This window comes from Lepus europaeus, chromosome 19 (assembly GCF_033115175.1).
Source record: "Lepus europaeus isolate LE1 chromosome 19, mLepTim1.pri, whole genome shotgun sequence".
Classification (NCBI taxonomy): Eukaryota; Metazoa; Chordata; class Mammalia; order Lagomorpha; family Leporidae; genus Lepus; species Lepus europaeus.
In genome coordinates this window covers 44,405,358-44,433,193 of record NC_084845.1, presented here as the reverse complement: position 1 = coordinate 44,433,193, position 27,836 = coordinate 44,405,358, and the positions used below count along the sequence as shown (strand labels likewise).

The 27,836-nt window shown below is 41.6% G+C and overlaps 1 protein-coding gene across 2 annotated transcripts in view; it reads right to left on the bottom strand.

The window, feature by feature from the left end:
• Nucleotides 1-27,836, bottom strand: part of RSPRY1 (ring finger and SPRY domain containing 1) — a 52,639-nt gene that overhangs the window by 6,215 nt on the left and 18,588 nt on the right. For both annotated transcript variants that reach the window (XM_062176341.1, XM_062176342.1), the window contains exons 2-13: nucleotides 26,389-26,893; nucleotides 18,119-18,171; nucleotides 16,901-17,013; nucleotides 15,736-15,862; nucleotides 13,738-13,796; nucleotides 11,910-11,976; nucleotides 11,357-11,488; nucleotides 10,380-10,495; nucleotides 8,968-9,111; nucleotides 6,783-6,894; nucleotides 4,926-5,028; nucleotides 4,416-4,568 (exon numbers count right to left, since the gene is read on the bottom strand). In XM_062176341.1, coding sequence (XP_062032325.1) covers nucleotides 4,416-4,568; nucleotides 4,926-5,028; nucleotides 6,783-6,894; nucleotides 8,968-9,111; nucleotides 10,380-10,495; nucleotides 11,357-11,488; nucleotides 11,910-11,976; nucleotides 13,738-13,796; nucleotides 15,736-15,862; nucleotides 16,901-17,013; nucleotides 18,119-18,171; nucleotides 26,389-26,738 — 1,529 coding nt within the window. In that variant the 5' untranslated portion in view covers nucleotides 26,739-26,893. The remainder of the gene's footprint in view (nucleotides 1-4,415; nucleotides 4,569-4,925; nucleotides 5,029-6,782; nucleotides 6,895-8,967; nucleotides 9,112-10,379; nucleotides 10,496-11,356; nucleotides 11,489-11,909; nucleotides 11,977-13,737; nucleotides 13,797-15,735; nucleotides 15,863-16,900; nucleotides 17,014-18,118; nucleotides 18,172-26,388; nucleotides 26,894-27,836) is intronic.

The window sequence follows — 27,836 nt, the reverse complement described above, 5'->3', positions numbered from 1 at the left end:
GCAGAAGATGGCCCAAGTGCTTGGGTCCCTACTATCCATGTGGGAGACCCAGAAGAAGCTCCTGGCTCCTGGTTTCAGCCTGACGCAGGCTGTTGTTGTGGCCATCTGGGGAGTGAACCAGTGGATGGAAGATCTCTGTGTCTCCCTCTCTCTCTCTGTAACTCTCAAAATAAATAAATAAAATCTTTTATAAAAAATTTTTTTTTTTTAAAGTAGGGAAATGAAGGAGACACGGCCATTCCCATGTTACAGACAAGGAAATTAAAGTTCAAGGAAATGATTTGCTTAAGTTGCACACAGTAAGCAGGATTCAAATGTAAATCCTTTGGTTCTAAGTGGAAGGCCCTTTTCACTGTGCCAGCAAATTTCAACCTTTTAAGTCAACATTTATGAGAATCTGATGAAAAGCATAGTCTTTCCCAGGAAACACACACACACACGTTCTTACATAATTTTAAGGGGTTTATGACAGTCCATTGTAGACTCCCTGCGAGTCCAGATACCTCAAGCTAAAACCCTTCCATTACACTTTCACTGAGATGGAATGGAGAAGCAGACAGGCAGATGTGCTCTGCCAGAACACTGGCCTTGATGACCAGGCAAGATAAACAGGAGACATTCAGTTCACGGATGGGCTTCCTAGTCCCAGAACTGTTTCAAGTCCCAGAGACTCAGCAGAAAATAGAGGACAAAGAAAGTATCCTTGCCTTCAGAGAGCTTATATTCCAGTAGGAGGGAGACAGAAATAAACAAGGTAAATAAGCAAAATATACAGCCTGTAAAATGTTGATGAGTACTATGAAGAAAAATAAAACACAAAGGACAAGGAGTGTGTGCACGAGAGGTAGGAAATTATAATTTTAAATATGGTAGCCAGGGAAGATCTCATTAGGGCGATGTTTAAATAAAGATGTAAAAGGAATGTGGAAGCAAGTTTGGTGGATGTCTAGAGCAACTGTTCTAGGTGGCAGGAACAGCAAGTGCAGAGGTGCTGAGGCTACAGGGGGCCTGGTATGTTTCAAGAGCAGTAAGGTGCACAGGGTGGCTGAAAGAGTATAGGAGATAACGTCAGAAAAGCAATGTGGCGAAGAGAGAGGATCATTGTGTAGGGCCTTGTCAGTCACTGTAAGGGTTTGCACTTTCCCATACTGAAATGGGAAGCCACTGGAGTCTTTTAGCAGAGAAGTACACGATCTGACTTACGTTGTAATGAAATCATTCTGGAGGCTGGGCTGAAGAGACTGACTGACAGGAGTTAAGGCAGGAATATAGGTAGGAAACAGTGGACGCTGGGATCATGATGGTGACAGCGAAGGTGATAAGTAGTTGGATTAGGATACTTATTTGAAAGGAAGAGCAACAGAGAGAGGGGGGGGACAGAGTGAGACAGATCTTCCCATCCACTGGTTTACTCCCCAAATGGCTGCAATGGCCAGGCCAAAACCAGGAGTCTGGAACTCCATCCAGGCCTCCACAAGGGTGCAGGGACCCAAGTAATTGTGTCATCGGCTACTTTCCCAGGAAACTGGATTGGAAGTAGAGCATCTAGGACTTGAATAAGTACTCACATGGGATGCCAGTGTCGCAGGTAGTGGCTTAACCTGCTGTGCTATAATGCCCGCCCTGGAATGGGATATATTCTGAAGGCACAGCTTCCAGGATCTGCCCAAGAATCAAACGTGGGGATGGTAGGAAGGAAAGTTGTCAGGACACTCTAGGATTATGGCCGGGCACACTAGATTGATAACAGGGCTATTTACAGAGGTGAGGGGAGACCTGAGGGAAAGCAGGTGGCTGTGGGTGGGTGATGCAGCAGCTGACAGGTGCGCCCATGCTGCTTCCCTGTACTACTCCTTCTCTTGCTTGTATGTGGAATTGTCCATAATAAAAGGCTGAGAGGAAAAAAGTGAAGGGAAGGAGGAGAATTAGGGAGTATATACCACACAACAACACACAAAGACTCAGGTAGTAGTGACAGGGCCATGATCTCTTCCTACCTGGAAGCCAGAAAGTGCTATTGCAATTTTTAAATTGTCAAACAATAAGTTTTTGAAAGTGAAAAGGGATCACTAAACATAAGTTTTTTTGTTTTGTTTTTTATTTTTATTTTTGATAGGCAGAGTGGACAGTGAGAGAGAGAGAGAGAGACAGAGAGAAAGGTCTTCCTTTGCTGTTGGTTCACCCTCCAATGGCCGCCGCGGCTGGCACACTGCGCTGATCCGAAGGCAGGAGCCAGGTGCTTCTCCTGGTCTCCCATGGGGTGCAGGGCCAAGCACTTGGGCCATCCTCCACTGCACTCCCAGGCCACAGCAGAGAGCTGGCCTGGAAGAGGGGCAACCGGGACAGAATCCGGCGCCCCGACCGGGACTAGAACCTGGTGTGCTGGTGCCACTAGGCGGAGGATTAGCCTGTTGAGCCACGGCGCCGGCCTTAAACATAAGTTTTTGAACACAGTCAAAAACATTTGTGGCATGAACAGTGGCGGGGGGCTGGCGCTGTGGTGCAGTGGGTTAATGCCCTGGCATGAAATGCCGGCATCCCATATGGGGTGACCTGTATTTGAGACCTGGCTGCTCCACTTCCAATCCAGCTCTCTGCTATGGCCTGGGAAAGCAGTAGAAGATGGCCCAAGTCCTTGGGCCCCTGCCCCTGCGTGGGAGACCAGAAAGAAGCTCCTGGCTTCAGATCAGCACAGCTCTGGCCACTGCTGCCATCTGAGGAGTGAGCCAGCGGATGGAAGACCGCTCTCCCTCTCTGTGTAACTCTTTCAAATAAATAAATAAATCTTTAAAAAACAAATGAACAGTGGCGGGCAAGCTCCATTTACCACCACAATGTGCAGTAAAGTGCGAGGGAACAGGTGTCAGCGGGAAGTCAGCCTTTCAGGAGGCCACTCAGCCTCCTGACAACTTGCGTCTTGGTGTCACCATGAGACAACAAAGTCTAGATACAGCATAGAGTTGAACCAGCTTGTAATTCTGCTGTTCTTGCTCATGGTAAGACAGAGCGAGAGGACGTGCAAGCTGCCCATGGAAGGAGACCTCCTGGTCGCTGCAGCACACTACCATCTGAAGCGTGGCAAGTTTAATTCTGCTGGAGTGGTTAATTAGGGGCCTGAGCAGTTTGAAAGGGCACTGATAGATCAGCCGTGCTTTTCAGTGTATATGAGAGAGGACAGACTCATCTGTGGGCTTCATTTGAAGACAAGGCTTTTGCTTATTTTTTAAAGGGCAGGAGTATGATAGATGTGAGAGAAAAGTGTCCTCACAGACTTTCACTGAGAGCACTGGGAAGTACGGAATCCCTGTGAGGCCCCCAGGTGGGACAGAGGCAGCCTTTACGTCCCTGTGTATTACTGAGGACCGCAGACAGCGCTGTGTCACTGTGACATGTTCAAGTTCACTTGGAAACTGTTGAGCCACTATGACAGAGTCCAAGATGATGTACAATGGAGAGATCTGCTTAGACATTTTGGGCCAAAACAGCCTTCAGGATTTCATTATGTCATAGACACTGTCACGGGAGCACAATGGTACAACGCTAACCACACCATGGCCAGTATGGTCACCTTCACTACTGACAGAGTCTCTCACTGAAATGACACAAGTGGCATTAGTAACAGGAATACCATCCCTGCCTCAGGCCCAGGCAGCTGCTCTGTTAAAAACCTGACCAGTTTTGGCTCACATCGTGCAACAAGCTTCAGCTTGTAGAGACTATGAGCAAGCAGCCGGAGTCTTTCCCCAGGTGAGGGATCAGACTACACTCATCTTGTAGGGAAGACAAGCAGGTGTTCACCCAATGAGAAAATGTACGCCAATCACAGTTCTTTGTCACATGAGGGCAGTAACATTTTATCCTAATGGTTATTGATGAGTGTGGGCACCTTTGCCATGCAGCGAAGCCCAGTAAGTCTGTTTCAATAAACCCAAGTCTGATAAAAGATGCGCTTAATTCCCTAACATTTAGGATTTTTACGGAGACATTGACATTCTTGTGAAGTTAGTTTGCAGTTATTTTGTAGGTAATTTGTTATATTTTTCTGATTTTTATACTGAAGTTATTTGACTCATTAAAAGAACGTGGGTGCATTCCTTCATTCTTTCTGTAACATTTAAAATAATAATGAGGTTCTGTGTTACCCAAAGACTTGGCAGAAAGACTCCCTGGTGAAACTAATTGGTTCTGCTGTTTTTAGGGAATACAGTTCTTAATTTTGCTTCAAATGATTTTATAATAATAATTGGCTTGTATGTATCTCTGGTTTAGCAATTGATATTTTCTGTAAAGGCATTCATTTTACCAAAGTCTTCAAAATTATTTGTTCAAATTTTTAAAAAAAAGTTTGATAAATTATTTTAATTTCTCATGAGATGCTTGTGAAGTTCTGGTGATGGCTTGGGCAGACTCCTTACCTTGGCAAAATGATTTTTTCTTCAGCTGTTAGGAAGGCGTAGTCATTAAAAGTGCTAAATTTCATAGATGGTGGGTATTTGAATGGTTTTGCTCCAAAATTGAACTCACATTGTTGATATGACATAAAACTAGCTGCAGCAAAAAATCCAGATCTACAAATAAAAATGAGTATAAAAGTTAATAGAATTAATAAAAAGCAAAGTAATGTCTGCACATGGAGTGTTTTTTCAGAAAGTTAGGACGAGCTGGTCATCTGCTAGCAGAAAGAAAGGGGCATTGGTTTTGCTGACTAACTTAGGTCTGCATACCAGAGAGTATCCTGCCTGTTAACTTCTTCTATCAAATTTTGGGACAGTTTTAGATCTGATCAAATGGGTTCCCAGTAACTTAAAATAACTTGATTTCCCATCACAATAGCCTACATAAAGGACAAAGATCTTTTTTTTTCCCCTTGAGAAAACTTCACCCCATGCCTCTATTCAAATTTCTGACCGAGAAGAGCTACTTACATGGTAGAGGAAAAGACTTGCTTCTCGGGAGGCAGCTGGTTGCCGTTTAAAAAGAAGATCATTTGCTTTTCATTCAAGTCTAACAGAAATCCTACTGTGTCTCCTAGAGGATAAAGTGAAACACTGTTAGGATACTGGTGTGTGTCTCAAGTGCTTCAAAGTACTGATTTAAGTCTGTATCTTTAGCCGTGTATTCAACAAATTCATCTCCCTTGTTCCTTCTGCAATTGGTCTGACCCCTACATACCAATATTCTGTGTCATTAAGACAAACAGTGCTGCCAACTGATCTACAGCCAGCCATTAGTTGCATCTGAAGAGTAAAGGTGAGATCAAGTGCTTATTTGTCTCTCTGGTGAGATTTCAAACTCCCCAGATAATAACTACTCAAAAACATGGGTTAAAAAAAATCATCTTCACTCACCAAATAAAATAAAACAGTGAGACTGCAGTTTTGGCTTTTAAATTGTCAAAGATAAACAAATGAAATTACACAGTGAGAACAATATTGGAAGAGAAAATCTGGCAACATACAGCCAAGTTGAAACTCTATTGTACTTGTCAAAGAAGTTTCCGTTTTGTGGATTTATTTTGAGAAAACCCAGAATCACTTATAATAGTAATTTTAAAAGGCAAAATCAATATATTATAGCACAAATATATAATGGACTATTGAGAATTATATAAAAGAATATTAAAAGTGAGGTTGCTTAATGACTTGGATAGCTATTCTCAGTACTGAGTATATATAATATATATTTATATATATTATATATATATATATAATATATATATATTTAGGTATTTTAGGCACACTGGGTTCTAGTCCCGGTTGGGGCACCGATTCTGTCCCGGTTGCCCCTCTTCCAGGCCAGCTCTCTGCTGTGGCCAGGGAGTGCAGTGGAGGATGGCCCAAGTGCTTGGGCCCTGCACCCTGCATGGGAGACCAGGATAAAGCACCTGGCTCCTGCCATCGGATCAGCGCGGTGCGCCGGCCACAGCAGCCATTGGGGGGTGAACCAACAGCAAAAGGAAGACCTTTCTCTCTGTCTCTCTCACTGTCCACTCTGCCTGTCAAAAAATAATAATAATAATAAAAAAAAACCCCAAAAAAACAAAAACTATTAACAAACTAGACAGTTTTGAAAACAATGCCTCTATCTTATACTCTATTGTATGAGATATTTTATGTTCCTTTAAGATTCTCCAATGCATTAGAATGAGTGTGCCTGTTGGCTTTTCAGATTCTTCTGCCTTTCTTAAACTATCAGTTTAATGAAATGGTGCCATCTCCATACTGAGGTGGTCAAATCACTGTCCTAGCGTCCCTCAAAGTGCAGTTTTCAGCCATACTGCAGAACGGGGTAGGAAAGCGAGAGACGTACGGGGAAGAAGCTGGCTTCTATCTTCTGTCTCTCTCTGATGCTGGAGAGTAAAATCCTCCCAGAGGTTCCATCTCCTACCAAATGAACTGACTTGCTCAGTGCATGGCCAATGAAGAGTACTTTATTCCACAGCCATCTAGTCTCTATAAATATCTTCATTTTGGTGACATTACAGATCCAGTGTCCCCGATATCTCCATGAAACTAGAACTCATATTACTCTTAAGAGAATCATTTCCCCATAAATTTAAGACTTGCATATTCTGAATTGTTTTTGCTACAGAAGGGCTCCACCAGAGGTGCATTTATCAGGCAACACCATTCACATTCATGGTAGCGATACAAAGGCTAATATTCCTTTCCATGATTAATCTTCTTCTATTAAAACATTTTAAAGTCTAACATGATAAATGCCTCATAATAAGCAGATGTTTTAAGCCAGCTGACACGTTCAAGACGCATGAGGAAAAATACCTTCTTTCCAGCATGGGTGTAGGTGAGGTTTGCTTCTGGCATTGTACCAAATCAACTGCCGGCAGCCATCATACGCACAGGAGTACTCATCGTCCCCAATGCCATAGCCTTCCTGGAAGAGACGAGGCCCAGGGGATTAGCAAGGCTCTGCTGCTCTGATCTGGGAGGAAAGAGCATGTCTTTTATAACCATTAACCTACTGACTGGAACTTTCAGCTTTTTGGATGAAGGGAAAGTCTATGGCTCTTGGAAGATAATAAAATTATGACCTAGTGGCCCGGTTCTGAATCAACACACAGTGACTTTGCCAACCAAATGTTTGCTAAGTGCCTCCTTTGTTCCAGGCACTCCCACAGTGCTAGTTCATTTAATTCTCACTGAGCATTGGTGAGGCGGACGGTGTTACATTTTAAGAGGAACCAAGGATTCTCAGAGGTCATCAGCTAGTCCAAGATTACATTACTAAAAGAAGACAGGGTTTGGACCTAAATTCTTCTGATTCCAAGTTTGGTACACACCCCACTTCTCACTTATAGTCAGGCAAGAATCTTTCTTGTACTAGTAGACTTTAAAATATCTAACTGCTTAGAGATTTCAAAGCTAGAGGTAAGACAAAGGTTGCAGAGCACAATCTGCTAGAAGCTACTTGGAGACCAGCTCAGCTGGAGCATCATATGAGTACTGGTAGTTTCTTCTTCTCTTACTTGCTGCTTTTCCATTATTTCACATAAGAGGTAAAACAAAAGAGTGGATGGACTTTTAAGAAATTGTTTTGGGGTCGGCGCTGTGGCATAGGGGGTAAACCACCGCCTGCAGTGCCAGCATCCCCTATGGGTGCTGGTTCAAGTCCCAGCTGCTCCACTTCCAATCCAGCTCTCTGCCATGGCCTGGGAAAGCAGTAGAAGATGGCTCAAGTCCTTGCCCCCTGCACCCGCGTGGGAGACCCGGAAGAGGCTCCTGGCTCCTGACTTCGGATTGACGCAGCTCTAGCCATTGCAGCCAACTGGGGAGTGAACCAGCGAATGGAATACCTCTCTCTCTCTCTCTTTCTCTCTCTCTCTCTCTGCCTCTCCTTCTCTCTGTGTGTAACTCGACTTTCAAATAAATAAATAAATCTTAAAAAAAAAAATTGTTTTGAGTGCTTATTTTAAAAATAGAGGAAACGGGCCGGCACTGTGACACAGTGCGTAAATCTGCTGCCTGCAGTGCCGGCATCCCATATGGGCGCTAGTTCGAGTCCCAGCTGCTCTACTTCCAATCCACCTCTCTGCTATGGCCTGGGAAAGCAGCAGAAGATGGCCCAAGTGCTTGGGCCCCTGCACCCACATGGGAGACCCAGAAAAAGCTCTTGGCTCCCAGCTTCGGATCGGCATAGCTCCAGCTGTTGCTGCCATCGGGGGAGTGAACCAGCGGATGGGAGACCTCTCTCTGCCTTTCCTTCTTTCTCTGTGTATCTCTGACTTTCAAATAAAAAATAACAAATCTTTAAAAAAATAGAGGAAACAGAAGAAGTACACAAGTCGGACAACTTATTCCCAATCCCCCTTTCCACTCAAACAGCTGACCAATGATGAAAAGTTTTAGTGGAGAAGAGGATTGAGAATAAGGTCTAAATCCAAGTGTGATATCAGGCCCTGGTGGCATGCTTATTTTATGGGGAAAACAAGGCAGTGAGGATATAGGTTAGGAAAAATTTTCTGACAATATGCCAAACTCTTGAACTGTAATATACTAAAACTGGATGAGTGTGCCCCAAAATGATATTTCTGAATTAACTGTTGCTATGTGGTATTCAGATTACTTGAGAGTTAAGTGGATTTGCATCTAATTGCCTTTTGGAAGAGAAGAATTGCCAGAGGGAAAAATCTTTTTTTTCCCTTTCAAAGGCTAAGCAAATAAATAAAAACTTGGAAATCAATGAAATTTGGGAGTTGGAACACAGACAAAATGATAAGCAATTCTTTCTATCCTCACTTTCTAATGTTCTAGGAAGTCCTTGACAGAACTCATATTTTCCTAATTCTGAATCAATTTAGTAAACCACGGCTGGGGATGTGGCACTGTGTGTTTCAGTCCAAGAAAAGATTCTTGAACAAATCTATTTGACTAATTTTCTACCCTTCCACCAGAAAGGAAGCAAGAAGGCAAACTTGCCCACATTTGCACAGCTCTCAAGAGTACTCACATGATTGAGAAATTTGCTGTCCCGAGTAGCCCAGCCAATCTGCATGACACCAGAAGTGACCACTGTTACTTCATAGTACCACACCCCAGCATCCACACAAAAGGTACAACGCACACTTTCAAAAGAGGAGGCATCACAGCGAGCCTGGTAAAACCAAAGAGAGTGACAATCCACCATCAGTGCCTGCAGACCACGGAAGGGAACTCATTCTTGGAAAGCTGGATGTATCTTTCCTTATTAAAACTTCTGGTAGATAATTGTTTCTTCCGTTGTCCATGCTCAGTGACAAGAATTATAAAACCAAATAAAGTACACTTTATGACTGTTTTATAGCTTTATTTCCAGGGAGTGCTAATAGATTGGTGCCAAGCTTAGAAGACCCCAAATATGACTGCAGAATGATTTAGCAAAGGCTAATAGCTTCATTTTTAGAGGTCTGCTTTCATATTAGAGCATTTCACAAATATATAAACATTGCCTTACCTGATGGGGGGAGGGAAAGGTATAAGATGAAGTATGTAAATATAATCTACAGAAGAGAACAATGTGGGGCATTTGGCAAAACACAAGATCAAAGGAGTGTTTGCAGCATCCTTGACACAGATCCTTACTCCTAGTGCCTTACAGTAGCCTCCTGTATGTAAGTAGCTTTCCCATCAACCTTCACCATGAAATATGAAACATTTCTAACATGCAAGGAGACAGGGAAGCACCAGATTTAATATAATTAGCTACGCAAGGACTGAACAAAGGAAGGGCCTCATTCTGAAACACTTGTCTTTGTACCTAGCTGAATACAATGGCAGAGATTAAAAACAGACATATTGGCCGGCGCCGTGGCTCAATAGGTTAATCCTCTGCCTGCGGCGCCGGCACACCAGGTTCTAGTCCCGGTCAGGGCGCTGGATTCTGTCCCGGTTGCCCCTCTTCCAGGCCAGCTCTCTGCTATGGCCCGGGAAGGCAGTGGAGGATGGCCCAAGTGCTTGGGCCCTGCACCCTGCATGGGAGACCAGGAGAAGCACCTGGCTCCTGCCTTTGGATCAGTGCAGTGTGCCGGCCACGGTGGCCATTGGAGGGTGAACCAACGGCAAAAAGGAAGACCTTTCTCTCTGTCTCTCTCTCACTATCCACTCTGCCTGTCACAAAAACAAAACAAAATAAAACATAACAGACATATTAAAGTCAGTACATACTAGAGCATGTACAGTAGGGAAGTAGCATGTGGGATTTAGGAGCAGACAATAAAGATGTCCTGAGACACTCTCTCCTACCTCTACTACCTCTAACTACTCTTCAGGTATAAAATAAACTTTCATCTATTCCAAAAGACATTGCTTTTGTTCAAAAGCAGGGCATGCAAATGAGAATAAAATGATTTTACCCCCCAAAAGGTCAACCTTTGGAAGCTTTACCTCCAAGCCATGAGGTGAGATCTTCAGGTACTCGCTGACATCATTGCTATTCAGCATGGCCCTAATGCTACTCAAGTCCACTTTCTCATAGGTCAGCTGCCTGCCTTCTTTCAAAACTGCAAAAGAAAAAATGGTCATGTTTCTAAGGCAGGCTGCTGTGGGAAAAACCATAAAAGCTATGGCCATCTCTAGCTGCCACCCTAGTAAAGAAGTAGAAGTGTTCATAAAAGGCGGAACTGGTGGGAAGACTTAGCTCTGCTGCTATCCTACCGCAGGAAGACTAATCAAGTGCATGCTATGGAAATTAGCACAGCTAATTATGCTTCCATTCTCTATTACTTTGCATGAAACAAAATCCAAACTGTACTTTCAGAATTATTTTTTTTAACCACACAGGCTGTGCACTAAGTTCTGCCCCAGGATAGGCATAAAGATGTCCACCTGGAAGCATGGTGCTAACAGAAAGGGGAGTGAGACATAGGAGTAATACAGCCTTTGTTCTAGCAGCTCTCAGAGGAGAAAAAGAAAATTCAGGAACAATCTGTGTCATATAGGTAAGACGTGAACTTAGTTTTGAAAAACAAAGTTGGGATAGGGAAAAACAGTGAAGATGGAATTCCAAGCAAGGGAACAGGCCCAGAGGTAGGATTCATCAGGACTTGCTTGCAGGACACTGAGGAGACAGTTTCTACTGGAGAGAGTTGATTAGAAAGTGCCGTGATTAAGGACCTTGGCTGCAGGAAACATGCTGCCATTTACCTCTGCGTTCTTTGAACAGAAGAGTGAGGGAACTGGAAGCATTTCATTTAACTGTTGTAAGATTTTGTGGGTGCTTTTCTGTAAGAATATAGCCAACCTACTGCAAAGAATTTTATAAAGATGGACTCACATTCACTATACATTGTAAAAGGAAGACATATGGAAGAAATGGGTTTGGAAGTGCTAACAGACGTTAATGAAGGGCAGCTGTCACTCACAGAGATTGTCCAAGCTCCACTGGGCACAGAAGCCAACTTGACGTTTCAGGTAGTCAGGATCGTCGGCCCAGGACTCCAGCGTGAGCAGCCGGTCACTGATACTGGATTCGGAGATAGTCAACTTATTTTCACCTGTTTGGAAAGACATAACCCTTGAGGTAACAATGAAAGATTAAGGGATGATTTGTTGGGCAGATCAGGGGTAGAAAGGTGTGAGGAGAGGCAATCAGAGAATATCAGAATATGGAGACTAGAGTGGACTCCATTAAAATTTCTAGGGGTGACACAGCTTTGACTATTTTCTAGAAAGTAAAATCTCATTACTAAATTTTTAGCTACAAAAAGTGAGTAATCATAGTCACCAAGTTTTAATTCATAGGTGGGACAATCCTTATCTGTTACTTTACTGACATTGAAAGATCCACCCAGACAAAAACAGAATGTATGCACATTTGATGGGGTTCAGAGTACAGATTCGTGCAGTAACTAAGGAAACTAAGATTTTTAACAATCAATACAGAAGATCATTAGTGCAAGAAGTCACTATACCTACTTGTCTGTGCAAACTTTTCCAGTGCGATAAGTGCAAAAAGCATGACTGTGGGGTGGGACTGTAACTTCTGAAAGACAATAAAACATTAAAAAAATCATTCCCCTGTAGAGGTGACAAGTTATCAATTTCATCTTCTTGCCCACTATGTGTTAGATAATTTTTTTTGGAGCAGTCAGAAAAGTTTCCATTCATTCAAGTCCTCAATTATCCATTTGGGTTGTTTTAGTAAAGAAAAACCAAGATAGTTTCTTAATCCTATGTATTTTTCTTGAAGTCACTGGGTTAACTTACAGATAAAAGTATCTTATTAAATGCATTGTTATTTTACTTAGTAATGTTTGCATTATGGCTTTGTTAAATAAAATAATGTTGACTCTTACATTCATTTAAGTAAGCCAAACAGAAACCTAGAAGTGTAGCTAAAAAATGACTTGCATTCATAATCCTGGAAAGAATTATTCATCACCACCAAGTTCTAAAAAAAAAAATGAAATTATCAACTAATAGTTCAGTTTTTCCTAATCTGTTCTCTGAAAAGAATTCTACAAATGCTGATGGTAGGTGGGTTACATTTAAGTTCATTTCACAAGAGTTTCCATTTTAAAGGGTGGATCTGATGAACAACACATCTCTTCATGACCATGCTTCCTCACATCTGTGTTGGGAGCCACCAGTGAAGCTCCAGCACATCAGCTCATTCCCACTCACCGCCCTGGTGCCCACCCAGCTCTCCAAGGCTCACATAACCATCGCCCCCACTGCTGCAAAGCCTTTTCAGCACCGTTGTACTTGCTGTATCCATTCTCAATTCCTCTTGTGGGCTTTTGAGGCCCTGAACCCTCTCAACCTGGCCACCCCGTCTACGTCCTCCTACCTCAGAGCACTGGCTTCTCTGATCAGACAATTCTGCCTGTGATGTCTGCTTAGTCAAGACACCCACCTTCCCCTCCTCTCGGCACAATCAAATACTAACCTTAGGACACCACTCAGCTGAGGTCTTGCCTTCATCGGGAAGCTGGTCTCTCATGACAACTGCAGCTCTCACCTCCCCTGTCACCACCTCCTTCACCTTCTCCACACTCATACAGCACTTAGTCTGGGGGAGGTCATTTAGCTCTTGATCTCACCCTGTCATAAAACGGAGGCTAACTGTCTTGTCTGAATAGCTTTGTTCCTTCAACTAACAAGTAAACTTCTTGAAGGCAAAGAACTGTCTTACTACTTCTGCATCTCCATGGTGCTTGCTTAGAGTAGTTTAGGAGTTTTAAGCATACAACATGTGGGTATTGATAATCTCTTTTAGATCAGAATTTTGGAAAAGTTTTGGAAAATGCTCACTGGGACTATAAAAATATCTATAAAAATGCAGATCAGCTAAGACTGCAGACTAGCACTGAGAAAGATGTGAAAGCACGGTTCCAGCCCGCCAACAATACATCAAACACTACAATGACATTTTAACAGCAGTAGCAGTGGAGGGGGAGATGGGTGAGGTGTAGAGATTTAAATGCACTGGGACTCTGACCTGATGTTGGAATGCCAAATTACCATTTGGTAGACTCTAAGGACACATAAAAAGCCAATCATAGCAACTATCTTGTGGCTAAATTTAAAACCAGACCAACTCAGCTGTTTTTGCTTATAATAAATTCCTATCTCACCCTCCCTCCCCTTTTTAACACACAGGGAATAAACACTCAGGAAACACCTGCAAATGAAATTTACAACTGATTCCATTCTCTGTGCCAGTGATTTAGTAATTTGAAAAAAAAAAAAAAATGCACAACTCGAAATGACTAAGAATAACCAACTCTGACGTCCCACTTACCAGACACTGTAGCAAATATTCCAGTATTCCTGGGCTAAGTAAACCTATACTTGCAGGACCTAGACAAATAAAACAAACATGGAGTACAATTAAAAGTACATATTATTGGGGCTGGTGCTGTGGCATAGTGGGTAAAGCTGCTGCCTGCAGTGCCAGCATCCCATATGGGCGCTGGTTTGCATCCCAGCTGCTCCACTTCTGATCTAGCTCTCTGTTATGGCCTGGGAAAGCAATAGAAAACAGCCCAAGTCCTTGAGCCCCTGTACCCACATGGAAAACCCAAAAGAAGCTCCTGGCTCCTGGCTTTAGACTGGTGCAGTTCTGGCTGTTGAGACCAATTGGGGAGTGAACCAGCAGATGGAAGACCTCTCTCTTTGTCTCTCCTCTCCCTGTGTAACTCTTTCAAATAAATAAATAAATCTTTTTTAAAAAGGTAATAAAAGTACATATTCTTTTAAAACATTTGATTAACATGTAATACATATTTTTATAAGGTAATGCAATATTTCAGCATAAACTGACCAAATCAAGCAACTAGTCTATGTCCTTGCTTTTCTTAGTGTTTGGCACCAATCAGCTCCTCTCTTCCTGTTCCTCATATGGTATGTAATAAGTCATCCCACCATGCTGTGTAACACCAGTACCTATTGCTTCTATCTAACTGCGTTTGGTGCCCATTATCCCACCTACCTCTATTCCCTCTTCCACCAGCACTCCCAGACTTCAGTAATCATATTCCAAGTTCAGGAGGACTTCTTAAAAATTTCCACACTAGACTGAACATATGGTATTTGTCTTTGTGTGTCTAGCTTATTTCAATTAACGACTTCCAGTTCCATTCATTTTAATGCAAATGTCAGGATTTCATTTTTTATGCCATATTGTTTTTAATTAGTAGATAATAGAAATCAAATTATTTGGTGGAACTGCTGATTTTTTACATATTACTCTCATGCACACTACCTTACTTAAGCCTCCTGCTCTGAAGTGAGGGATAGAACCATCCTCATTTCACAGTTGAGCAGCTGAGCCCACAAAGAGAAGTGACTAATTCCAGGGCACTTGAGGAGCACATGGCAGAGTCTGCACCAGCACCCATGTGTCTGAGTTTTTTCTTTTTTTTTTTTTTTTAAAAAAGATTCATTTTATTTATTTAAAAGGCAGAGTTTCAGAGAGAGTGACAGAGACAAAGAGAGAAGTCTTCCATCTGAGGTCATCTATCCACTGGTCCACTCCCCAATTGGCTGCAATGGCCGGGGTTCAGCCAGGCTGAAGCCAGGAGCCAGGGGCTTCCTCTGGGTCTCCCACGTGGGTGCAGGGGCCCAAGAACTTGGGCCCTCCTCCACTGCCTTCCCAGGTGCATCAGCAGGGAACTGGAATGGAAGTAGAGCAGCCAGATTCAAAATGGCATCCATATGGGATGCTGGCACTGCAGGCGGCAGTTTAACCTGCTATGCCACAACACCGGCCCCGTGTCTGACTTTTAATCCACTACTTCTTCACTATCCATGAAGTAACAAGCTGAACTATTCACCTGTACTTTGCCATTAACTGTCCTTCAATGGGCAATATTCATAAAAAAACTTAAGTAATTATTGCTTTGGAACTGCTCCAATATTAAGTTCCTTTTTCTCTTTTAATCTGGCATGTTTTTATTATCTAGCTAAATTTTATAAAATTTATGCATATATATAAATACATATTATTATATACATATATCAACTTTGTTATATCGAGTTTATGGTTTTCCCTTATTTTTAACTTTAATGCAAGTAAGCAAGCAAACTGTTTTTCTTTCAAATTCTCTGAAAATCCAGAGCTAAATTAGATTGCATTTACCTCTGAGCCTCTGAGTAATTTTCATCAGTCCCTGCCTGTTTTTTTTTTTTTGAAATACTTATTTTTGGGACAGAAGATTTGACCAAAGATCTGCACTGCCAACTTCCTCTCAGTGTCAAACAGCTGCAGATCTTCCCATGGGGAGCTCTGGAGGATTACCTGCTAGCTTCTCAGCCAAGCAGCCCAGCACTGCAGACGTGTTCCTGTGTTTGGCAGGGTGGCCGGAGTCCTGGCAAGCTACTTCTCCATTTAGATTGAGAATTTCGGTCAGTTTCTGGAGTGCATCCTAAAACCAAAAGTGCACAAGCAGATTTGATATACATACTGCTCACACTGTTTCCTCAAAATGACTCTCTGGGACACAAGCTATATAATCAAGTATTAAATAAACAGAATGGCCACGCAAAAATTGTATAATGTATACCAATGATATCATTATTGAGGGGAAATACTATTTGGTCAATGAAAAGTTTTTTCATATGAATTGTTATACCCAATTTCATTTAAAACATACCAGTTGTATCAAATGTATGCTGTATATTCTTGAAACATTACAGAGTAAATCAATTCAAATGCCAACAGGATTGATAACAATAGGGCCTAGTAGTGCTGAAGCAAAAAGTTATTCAAAAACAAAAGAATAATGCCACCAGAGTTTCCAGGGCAATTAAAACAGAAACCTCTTATAAGCCTAGGCAAAGTTCAATTCATCAGTGACTAGGTTAGAGACTTTCCCCTTGCTATCCACAATGTTATTCCGTACTGGATCTAAATGTTCAAGATTGAAACAGACAAATGAAAGAGGCCAAAATCCAGCAAGAACAACAACAAAAAGCAACCTATAGACCAAATGGACCAAGGCAATAAAAATTTGGTACTTTTGTCTTATAAAAAGGATAATCAACATTACACTAATCCTTAATATACCTGAATAAGACTCAAAGTGCTTGTGGTAAAAGCTTTTTTTCTTTTACTAGAAAATTTTTATTATGAGGAAATTGCTCAAAGATAAGAAAGCTCAGCAACTGAATATTCTTTTCTAGCTTCTGAACAAAGATCAGATAAAATCTGATAAAATCTGGATAAAAATGCTTCTCTTGTTAGCAGTTAAAAATTTTAAAGCTAGAATCTTATAGTAAATTATTAATAGAGGATATAACACAACATTAGTAGTAAAAAAGAAAATTTATATAATGAAACCAATACTGAAAAAACAGAACCTAAATGTATAAAGAAGAAATGCATGATATCAAGTGTTCTTTTTGGTCATTCATTCTGGGCTTAAGCCCAGGTGACAGTTTCATGAAAATGAGTATTAACTTACTTTAGTGGGCAGTGGACATTCATCTAGTAACAACGTTATGACAGCTGGTCCCAGTGGATCTTCCAATGGAATAACTCTAATTAAAGACTGGACCACATCCAACCATCCTTCATCTAAGAGGAAATCAACAATATCATAGTTACTATTTTAAAAATGTGAAAATATTTACCTTATAAAGTCACCCAAAAAGACTTCACATTAAAACGGAAACACTTTGATCTTCATCTTGTAGCTTTTAATAAAAGGTAGTGTTTGACATGAACATATATCAGTAGCTAGTCATCAAGGTGAATCAAAAAATCCAAAATTATAAGAGTCTGGTGATTTGGTGGGCATCTTTAGTTGGAGAAAATTTTAGCTATTGTCTTGAGTTCTCAAATTATGATTAAAATAGTGTTAGCTACATTATTTACTATATAAGGGATAGAAGTTAACTTGAGACAACAGTATACTTAGCAATTGGCTCTATTTTCAGGATCACACTTAGGAAATTAAGGAAGAAAAAAAAAATCCTTTACGGATCTGACAATGTAAAAAAAAAAAAAAAGAAAGAAAAGAAGAAAAAGAAAAGCAAATCTTTTCCCCCAGAATTTCAGATGAGATTAAACCAGCACTGAGAAGTACAGCTACTCATGACACAATATATAATACCTCCTACACTTGTAAGGGTAATTTCCACATACAAAAGAGTTATGGGAAATTTTATCTCAAAACAAAAACAGACAAAAAAGGTGACCATATTTCTTCATTATTATAAGAAAGTTGCTACTGTTTAGATATGGTTTGTGTTTCCCCCAAAGGTTTATGGCCTGAAAGCTTGGTCCCAGAGTGGTGGTATTAAGCTGGGGGGACCCATAAAATGTGCAAAGTGGTGAGGTCACTGGGAATGCCACCACTGAAAGGGATTAATGTGGTTCTCATGGGAGCCTGCTAAGTGCTCATGAGACTGGGTTGTTAGAAAGAGAGCAAGCCTGACCCCTGAATCTCTCCAGCTTCCTTCTCTCACCATAGGATCCCCTCTGCACACAACCATTTCCCCACTCTGCTTCTCTGTCATGTTCTAACACAGCCAGGGGGCCTTCACGAGAAGCCAGACAGACACCAAAACTGCAAGCTACAGAAATGTCCTTTCCTTATAAAGCGCCCAGCCCCAGGTATCTTGTTACAGCAGAAGAAAACACTAATGCAGAAGTATTAAAAACCAAACTTTAAAAATACCTGTTTCTGCCATTTCATGTAATGTGATCATTGAATAGGGAGGTTCCTGATCACTGAAAAACAAACATTCAAGACATTAAACTCTAAGAAATAATGACAATTCTAAAAAAATAAAATAAAATCTGCAAACTGGACATGTGAGGGTAGAAAGAGAAAGAAGAAATGACCGTGAATGAATGTAGGGAAAGAGACAGAAGAGACAATCAGCTAGAACCTGTAAGGACAAATACATGTGGTGTTACATGCTCATTTCCATGGTCACTGTCCATAGTGGCTCACAAACAAAACGGGGAGACGGGCACACACCCGTGGTAAAAGCAAGGAACGAACTCCAGAGCCCAGAACCCACTCCTTAGTTTTGCTTCTAGAGATCTAATGCCAACTGAAGCAACTGAAGCCAGGAAGGTCAACATCATCTTCCTCACACTTAGCTCCAAGAAATGCCAGGATGGGAGATAACAAATACCAACTGAGGATTTACAGAAATAAGAGCCTACATAAACATTTTTGTTTTAAAGTTGTCTTCTGGGAAACATCACTACACACTTAAACTTCATAAAATGTCATTAAAAGAAAAAGAAATCAAACTTAAGCAAGGAAATACTGAACATTCCAAAGTGGTATTTTATACTCAGTACAGTGGGTTTTCAAACTGTGATCCCAGAAATCTTAAAGAGGTATTTAGGAGAACTTCAATTATGAAATATTTTCCATGAACAATTATACTTTTAATTGCTTAAGGATTCATCATTTATTGGTTTACATAATGTGGGTCAGTTTTATTGTGAAAAAAATCATTAAAACTATTGTCTTAAGTAATTTAACCTTCAGAATAATCTAGTGATATGGAAATTACTAGTTGATTGACACTCTATACCCTTTTATAACAAGGGAAAATTATTTAAAGGAAAAATTTAAAACAATATAATTCAATGATGTAAAAATTTCTGGAGAATGATCTAGCAATAATCAAATTATGCTAGGAAAACTTCCACTTTCACATGGGTCCACAAATCAATGCATATTGTTCTTCACTGAAGTGCTATTCATAGAAACAAAAATTTGGCAGTAATGAAAGTGACCACCATCAGATGAAAGACAGCAACAGTTTTTTTTGTTTTTTGTTTTTTGTTTTTTTTTTTTAGGAGCCAGCAATCCAGTGAGGATTTTTTTTTATTTTTAATTTTTAATTTATTTAGTTGAGAGGCAGAGTTACAGACAGAGAAGGAAAGACAGAGTTCTTCCACCCGCTGGTTCATTCCTCAAATGGCCTTAGCAGCTGCAGCTGGGCCAATCCAAAGCCAGGAGCCAGGAACTTCCTCTGGGTCTCCCACGCAGGTGCAGGGGCCCAAGCACTTGAGCTATCTTCTTCTGCTTTCCCAGGCCTTAGCGGAGAGCTGGATCGGAAGAGAAGCAGCCTGGACTCAAACAGGCACCGATAGAGGATGTTGGCGCCACAGGCCGAGGCCTAGCCCACTATGCCACTGCACCGGCCCCAGCAACAGTACTTTCAAGCACACAAAGGAACAGAATAACAGAGCAGTTGTAGATGTACATATGGCAATATAGGTCTCAAACATTAACGTTATGAGAAGCTAAAAACAAAGAGGTTTCAAATTTTTAAATTTATTTGAAAGGCAGAGAGAAAGAGAGGGAGAGAGAGAGAGAGGAAGAGAGAGATATTGATCACCCATCTTCTGTTTTACTCTCCAAATATTTGTAACAGCTGGGGCTGGGACAGGCTAAAGTCAGGAGCCAGAAAATTAACCTGGATCTCCAACATGGGTAGTAAGGACTCAATCACCTGAGTCATCATCTCCTGCCTCTCAGGGAGCACATTAGCAGGAAGTTGGAAGCCACAAAAACTAAAAGAAAAAATAAGCCGGCGCCGCGGCTCAGTAGGCTAATCCTCCGCCTAGCGGCAACCGGCACACCGGGTTCTAGTCGGGGCGCCGGATTCTGTCCTGGTTGCCCCTCTTCCAGGCCAGCTCTCTGCTATGGCCCGGGAAGGCAGTGGAGGATGGCCCAAGTGCTTGGGCCCTGCACCCCATGGGAGACCAGGAGAAGCACCTGGCTCCTGCCATCGGATGGTGCGCTGGCCGCAGCGCGCTGGCCATTGGAGGGTGAACCAACGGCAAAGGAAGACCTTTCTCTCTCTCTCTCTCACTGTCCACTCTGCCTGTCAAAAATAATAAAAAAAAAAACTAAAAGAAAAAATAAACTTTAAAAGAAGCAGAGCCAGGATTTGAACACAGGCCAGTGAGACAAATTTTTAAAACTACACATAAAACTCTCTGTATAAATATTTTTTTCTTATATAAACCTAAATATATATTAGGCATATTGGCAGGATGTATCTTAAATTCACTATAATGGAAATTTACTGATATTTTGGAGGGAGGAAAAGGGGATAAAGGAAAAAAAAATACAACACAACAAAGAATCTGCAACAAACAAGGAACAGGAGTACCCCAGTTCTATACAGACATACACACAAAGAACAAGATAAACTCCTTTGTGGAACATAAACAGAGCAGAAATTTCTAGTGAAGGGCAGATACTAATGCCACAGGACTACTGGGCTGTGGGTCAGGAACTGATCAAGGTGACTGGGCTCCCCCTAAGCTTGCAGGTTAATGAAGACCAAAATTCCTGTGGAAGGGGTGGATTAGGATAAATAAGGGAAGCTGGGGGGCACGGTTCCCCCATCATGGAAAGGAGCTGAAAAATGTTGATAACTTGAGCTATGACAGGGAGAATCTGCAAGTTATCAGTACCATAAAAAGGCAAACAAAGTTATGCAGCAGAACCTGAACTTCTTAAGAGTAGGATGGGAACTCAGAACCACCAACTCTGATTTTAGGTTCAGTCACAGACAGAGGGTCCCTGGGACATGATATCCACAATAAAAAAGTGACAGATAGGGAGAACACCTACGCAAAAGTGAGGGAAAATGGGCCAGTGCTGAGGCATAGCAGGTGAGGCCATTGCCTGCAGTTCTGGCATCCCATGTGGCCACAGGTTCGAGTCCCGGCTGCTCCACTTCCAATCCAGCTCTCTGCTATGGCCTGGGAAAGCAGCAGCAGATGGCCCAAGTGCTTGGGCCCCTGCACCCATATGGGAGACCTGGTGTAAGCTCCAGGCTTCTTGCTTCCAATTGGCACAGCTCTGGCCATTGCAGCCATCTGGGGAATGAACCAGCAGATGGAATACCTCTCTCTGTCTCTCTGCCTCTGTAGCTCTATCTTTCAAATAACTAAATTTTTTTTTTTTTAAAAGAGAAAATTTCATCAAGAAGAGTCAGCATAATAAATTCCCAAGTACATGAAAATAACTAACACTAAGACCATTAACAATCTAAGGATAAAGTCACTACCAAAAATATGCAAATAATAGAATTTCAAAATGATTTAAATATGTGTATTTAAAGGAATAGCCATAAGTATATGAAATTTGAAAACAAGGGGCTGGCACTGTGGTGTAGTGGGTAGAGCTGCCTCCTGCAGTGCCAGCATCCCATATGGGCGCTAATTTGGGTCCTTGCTGCTCCTCTTCTGATCTAGCTCCCTGCTAATGCACCTTGGGAAAGCAGCCGAAGATGGCCCAAGTACCTGGGCCCTTGCACCCATGTGGCAGACTCAGAAAAAGCTCCTGGCTCCTGCTGGCTTTTGATTGGCCCAGCTCTGGTTGTTGTAGCCATTTGAGGAGTGAATCAGTGGATGGAAGATCTGTCTCTCCTCCCTCTTTAACTGTGCCTTTCAAATAAATAAATAAATCTTAAAAAAAAAAAAAACAGTAAAGAGATATGAATCAAGGAGGAAAGAAAAAAAATTAGAAACCCTAGAAATGAAATATATTTATTGAAAGAAAAATCTCAACAGATGGTATAGGGACTGGCACTGTGGCAAAGTGGGTAAAGCTGATTCCTGTGGTGCCAACATCCTATACGCGTGCTGGTTCGAGTCCTGGATGCTCTGCTTCTGATCTAGCTCCCTGCTATGTCCTGGGAAAGCAGCCGAAGATAGCCCAAGTCCTTGGGCCCCTGCATCCACATAGGAGACCCAGAAGCAGGTCCAGGCTCCTGGCTTTGGATTGGCCCAACTCTGGTCGGATTGGCCCAGCTCCAGCTGTTTCAGCTATTTGGGGAATGACCAGAGGATGGAATATCACTCTCTCTCTCCTTCTCTCTGTAATTCTGCCTTTCAAATAAATAAATCTTTAAAAAAAAACCAAGAAACAAATAACAGATGGTATAACTCCAGATGCTCCAGAAAAAGAAAATTAACAAATTGAAAGAGAATATTGAGGAATTCACTCAGAACCCAGTGAAAACAATATTCAAGGAGAGAATGGATAAAGAAGTTTCCAGAACTGAAGAATATTAAATTGAAAGTATAGGGGCTGGCGCTGTGGTGTAGCGGGTAAAGCCGTTGCCTGCAGTGCCAGCATCCCATATGGGCGCCAGTTCAAGTCCTGGCTGCTCTGCTTCTGATCCAGCTCTCTGCTGTGGATTGGGAAAGCAGAAGATGGCCCAAGTCCTTGGGCCCCTGCACCTGCATGGGAGACCTGGAAGAAGCTCTTGGATCCTGGCACAGCTCCAGCCGTTGCAGCCAATTGGGGAGTGAACCAGTGGATGGAAGACCTACCTCTCTCTCTCTCTCTCTCTCTGCCTCTCCTGCTCTTTGTGTAACCCTGACTTTCAAATAAATAAATAAATCTTTAAAAAAGGTATATAGGATTAAAATTAGACAATGACAACAACAAAAAATAATTACAAAAAATTTGGTTTAGATCAAGAGAAAAGAAAGCTGGATAATGAGGCATGGTGCAAATGGGCAATTTATTTCAAAACAAAGTCATGGACGACTAGAAACCAACACCATGAATTCTTCCCTACAGCAATGCTCTCATTACAGCAGTAGGGGTGGTGCTCTCCCCTCACATCAGGGTCACCTTTCCTTAAGTAAACAAGTAGAGAAGTGAGGACAATAAACACAATTCAGATCATTTTATAACTGCAGTTTCTGTATATATCCATTTAAGTATATTCTTACTAAGTTCACCTGAATATTCTTTCATGTCTGGTTGTAACAGCCCAATAAACTTTATAGGCCATAAAATTCTCCTTCAATAGCTTCTAAAAGATAAGCTATCCAACCATGTTTATAAACTGTCTGGATTGCAATGTGCCATTATTTTCTCCAACATTCCCTTCCCTACTGGCTCCTTTTTTTTTTTTAACCATCATCAGAAAGGTGATACCTATAATTCAGTAAAAACAGTTTAAGGTAAAAGTCGTCCTGCTATTTAAATATGTACCACTTTTCTCATGTAAGTGAGTTATGAGCTTTACCAATAGGGTCACTTTATTTTTTGGTAATATTTCATTAGAACTTGGAAATAAAGTTCCTACCTGGCTCCTATATAATCCCCTAATCACTGTCATTTAAAATATGGTAATGTAGGGGGCTGGCATTATGGCACAGTGGGTAAAGCCACTGCCTGCAGTGCTGGCACTCCATATGGGCGCCAGTTCAAGTCCTGGCTGCTCCACTTCCGATCTAGCTCTCTGCTATGGCCTGAGAAAGCAGTGGAAGATGGCCCAAGTCTTTGGGCCCCTGCACCCACGTGGGAGACCTGAAAGAAGGCTCCTGGCTTCAGACTGGTGCAGCTCCAGCCATTGTGGCCAGTTGGGGAGTGAACCAGCAGATGGAAGACCTCTCTCTCTCTCTTTCTCTCTCTGCTTCTCCTTCTCTTTGTGTAACTCTGAATTCCAAATAAATAAATAAATCTTAAAAAAAATGGCAAAGTTTATTCTGCACCTGCTTTTCCAAAGCCTTAAATTAAGATTGCTTATCATTTACTTTCTTATTTGGGAAGGATAACTTTTCATTACAATTTTACTATACAAGGGGAGTATTTTTCAAAAGTTGTCATTCTTGAAGACCAGCAAACGTGCCAGTAATTTGTAAGTTTAAAGACATATTTGTAAAACAGGTCCACCCTGTTTTATGCTATAAATTCTGAGGATCTAAAAAAGCTATTTTTTTTCCTTTTAAAGTTATTTATTTGAAAGGCAGATAAAGAGAACTCCCATCTGCCAGTTTACTTCCCAAATGTCTGCAATGGCCAGGGCTGGGCCAAGATTAAATTCAGGAGCCAGAAACACCACCCAGATTTTCCACGTGGGTGGCAGAAACTCAATACTTTCAGCTAACACTGCTGCCTCCAAGGGACCATATTAGCAGGAAGCTGGAGTCAGAAGCTAAAGTCAGGAATCAAACCCAAGCACTCTGATGTGGGAGACAGGCATCAACTGCTAAGCTAAATGCATCAAAAACTGAGTTTTTATACATGTGATTATCAAGTATTTATATGCTTAAGTTTACTAATAGGCTATGAAGAAAAAGAATCAGAAATGATTTTGGAAAAATACTACCAACAATCAGGCAACTGTTTTGCACAAGCATTATACTAGATGTTTTAAATACACGATCTCACGAAAATCCTTATAAGAAAAGTATTACTTGGGGCTGGTGCGGTGGTATAGAAGGTTAAGCCTCTGCTCACAGTACCAGCATCCCATATAGGTGCTGGTTTGAGTCCTGCTGCTCCACTTCTGATCCAGCTCCCTGTTAAAGCAGTGAAAATGGCACATACTTGGGTCCCTGCCACCCACATGGGAGACTCAGAAGAAGCTCCTGACTCCTGGCTTTGGCTGGGCCCAGCCCTGGCCATTGTGGCCATTTGGGGAGTGAACCAGTAGAAGAATGATCTCTCTGTCTCTCCCTCTCTCTCTTTAATTCTGACTTTCAAAGATAGAAAAGTATTACTCTCCATTTTGAGATGAGGAATCTGGGGCTTATAGAAGTTCACCAATGTCATGTGGCTAGGAAAAGGCTGGGAAAGAATTTGAACCTGGGTCCATCATGGGTTTAAATGGGTCTAAAATCTGTGCTCTTAACTACTGAATTATATGTACAACCTTAAGTAAAAATATTTTTTCAATTTGAATTATACCTTTAATTTCACTGTTATTCAATCTGGGATTTTCTACTTAAGAGTTAGACAAAAACAGGAGGGGAAGACAAAACAGGTATAGGTGTGCCTTGCAGTTTCAACTTACAAGCTTCCCAAATGGATCAAGAGGGCCAAATAAGGGATATAAAAAGAGAAAGTGGATGAAAACCCTCCTTGACTTTGTCTTTACATTGCAAACAGAAATTGCATGCAGCCACGCTCTTGGAAAACAAGTCACCCTGAATCTCCGGTCAGTAGAATAGATGGGAAAGCACAACAGTGAGTCTTCATGAAATCCTTCTTGCAGGGGCCAGTGCTGCGGTGTAGCAGGCAGAGCCACAGCCTGCAATGCCAGCATCCCATATGGGCACTGGTTTGAGTCCTGGCTGCTCCATTTCCCATCTAGCTCCTTGCTAATGTGCCTGGGAAAGCAGTGGAAGACGGCCCAAGTACTTGAGACCTACACCCATATGGAAGACCTGGAAGAAGCTCCTGGCTTTGATCAGGCCCAGCACTGGAAGTTGTGTCCTTTTGTGGAGTGAACTGGTAGATGGAAGATGTCTCTCTCTCTCTCTCTCTCTCTCTCTCTCCCTTTCTCTGTAACTCTGCCTTTCAAATAAAATAAATCTTACCAAAAAAAAAAAATCCTTTTTGTAGCTAACAACACAACTCACTCCATATCTACTACATTCTCTAACAAACAGCATAGTTGGTATATTTGTTTATTTTAAGTGGCAGGGAGACACAGAGTTTCCAACGGTTGATTCACTGTTGAAATGCCCACAACATCTGGGACTGGGTCTGGCCAAACCCAAGAACTCGATTCAGGTCTCTCATGTGGGTCCAGGGACCCAACCACTTGAACCATCACCTGCTACCTAACTCTCTACTTCTGCGTTAGCAGGAGTTGGAATCAGCAGCTGGAGCTGGGACTCAAGACACAAGGACTCTGAAGTGGGATACTGATGTCCTAACTGGCAGCTTAACCGGAAAGCCAAACATCCACCCCAAGATGACAGCTTTAATTAGTGGTTTCTGTTACAGAAATGATTAGACATTTCCAGACAGTAGATAATAGTAGGTAAAAACAAACTTTATCATTTATTCTGTCATCAGAGAAGAAAATATTCTCCCATGCCCTATGAGCACAAGGCTTGATTAGATCCTAAATAAACTGAAGGAGTCCAAAAGTCATGGTTCCTGGCAGAACACTTTCCATTGCAGTGGAGGTGACTGCATCAGATACTTACTTATCTACAAGAGTCCGTATTACTGCCAGTGTGTCCAGCACTAGCCCATCTACATTTTGTTTCTTTCTCCTTGGCTCATGTGGTCCTCGGCCCCTTCTTGGTGGCCGAACAGGGTCCCGGGGTTGGTTCCTTGTGTCAGCCGTGGGTACTGCACTGTTCTCAGCCTGTTGCTGCTGGGTGTCAACACTGTCTTCTGCTCCGCTATCATCCCTGCAGATACAGGAATTACCCATGGTAGCAGTGGCACCTCTAGTCCCCAGTAGGTGGGCTATGTGTTCCTCGAGAGTCAACAGCAGACCCTGGCCCAGGCTTCTGCTTGCTAAGAACACGGCCCAACCAAAGACAATCATTTAGATAGTTTTCAGTTTTCCAAGTGCTGTTTTCATAATCTGAAGTCGAGGAGCTTGCATCCTATTTGTTTTTAATAACTGAATGCCAGAGAAAGCTGCAGAGCTCATCTCCACCATTATCAACTATGGGGAATTCTGGTCATCCAAGTGCAGTTCTGAAAGAAAAAGAAGAAAAAGGCAAATAAATAGAAGATTCTTGATCACTCAATTACTCAAACTTTCCTAGTTCGATTTTATAGATATTAGGATTACAATGAAGAATCTTCTTTAGTTATTTTGTAGGTTTCCAATACTAAGAGATATCTTTGAATAATAGAATTAATAACCCATGATTTCTTATTATATATTATAAACTTGATTGTTAACCCATATCCTTATAAACCACAGGAGATACAATAGATTTTTTAAAAAATCCATAGGTGTAGTTCTAGCTATAGAGAAATATAGAAGAATGTATAATTTTTTTTCTAGAGCTCCTTTTGTGATTTAAAAAAAAATGACTCATCTCCTTTCTTAAACCCATGGGGCAATTTAATTTGTTTCAATAAAATATCTACTTACAGATGTTAGCTGTTAAAAAAGTTATGGAACAAATATGATAGTGCTCATTTGTTATCATCTATTTGATATCAAGAACAAAAGGCTAGAGTGTTCTACTTCAATTACAAAAACTATGTGGCTTTCCCATTGGAGGCTGACCCAAGAATTTACAGATATCATATAAGTAGTTACAAAGTTTTTCTGTTATATAAGCAACACTGTTTCAGGAAAGCTAAGTTTACATCTGAAAGTTGCATTTTCACAATCATTAGTTTGTTGTACAAGTCTACCACAAAGTTAAGAACAAGATGTACCAAATTATCTTGTCTGAAAATACTAAGCACCTTGCCCCAGGCACCAGGCTGGGACTAGAATAAAGATGAACAAAGTGGTCTCTGCCCTTCAGGAATTCAGGGATGGCCACTCTCATCCCACACAGTACATTTATCATCATTATCAAAAACAAAACAAAAAACAAAACCAAAAAAAAAAAAAAACACACACACACAAAACAAAACCAAAAGCCACCAACCAACCAACCAACAAAAAAGAAACCCA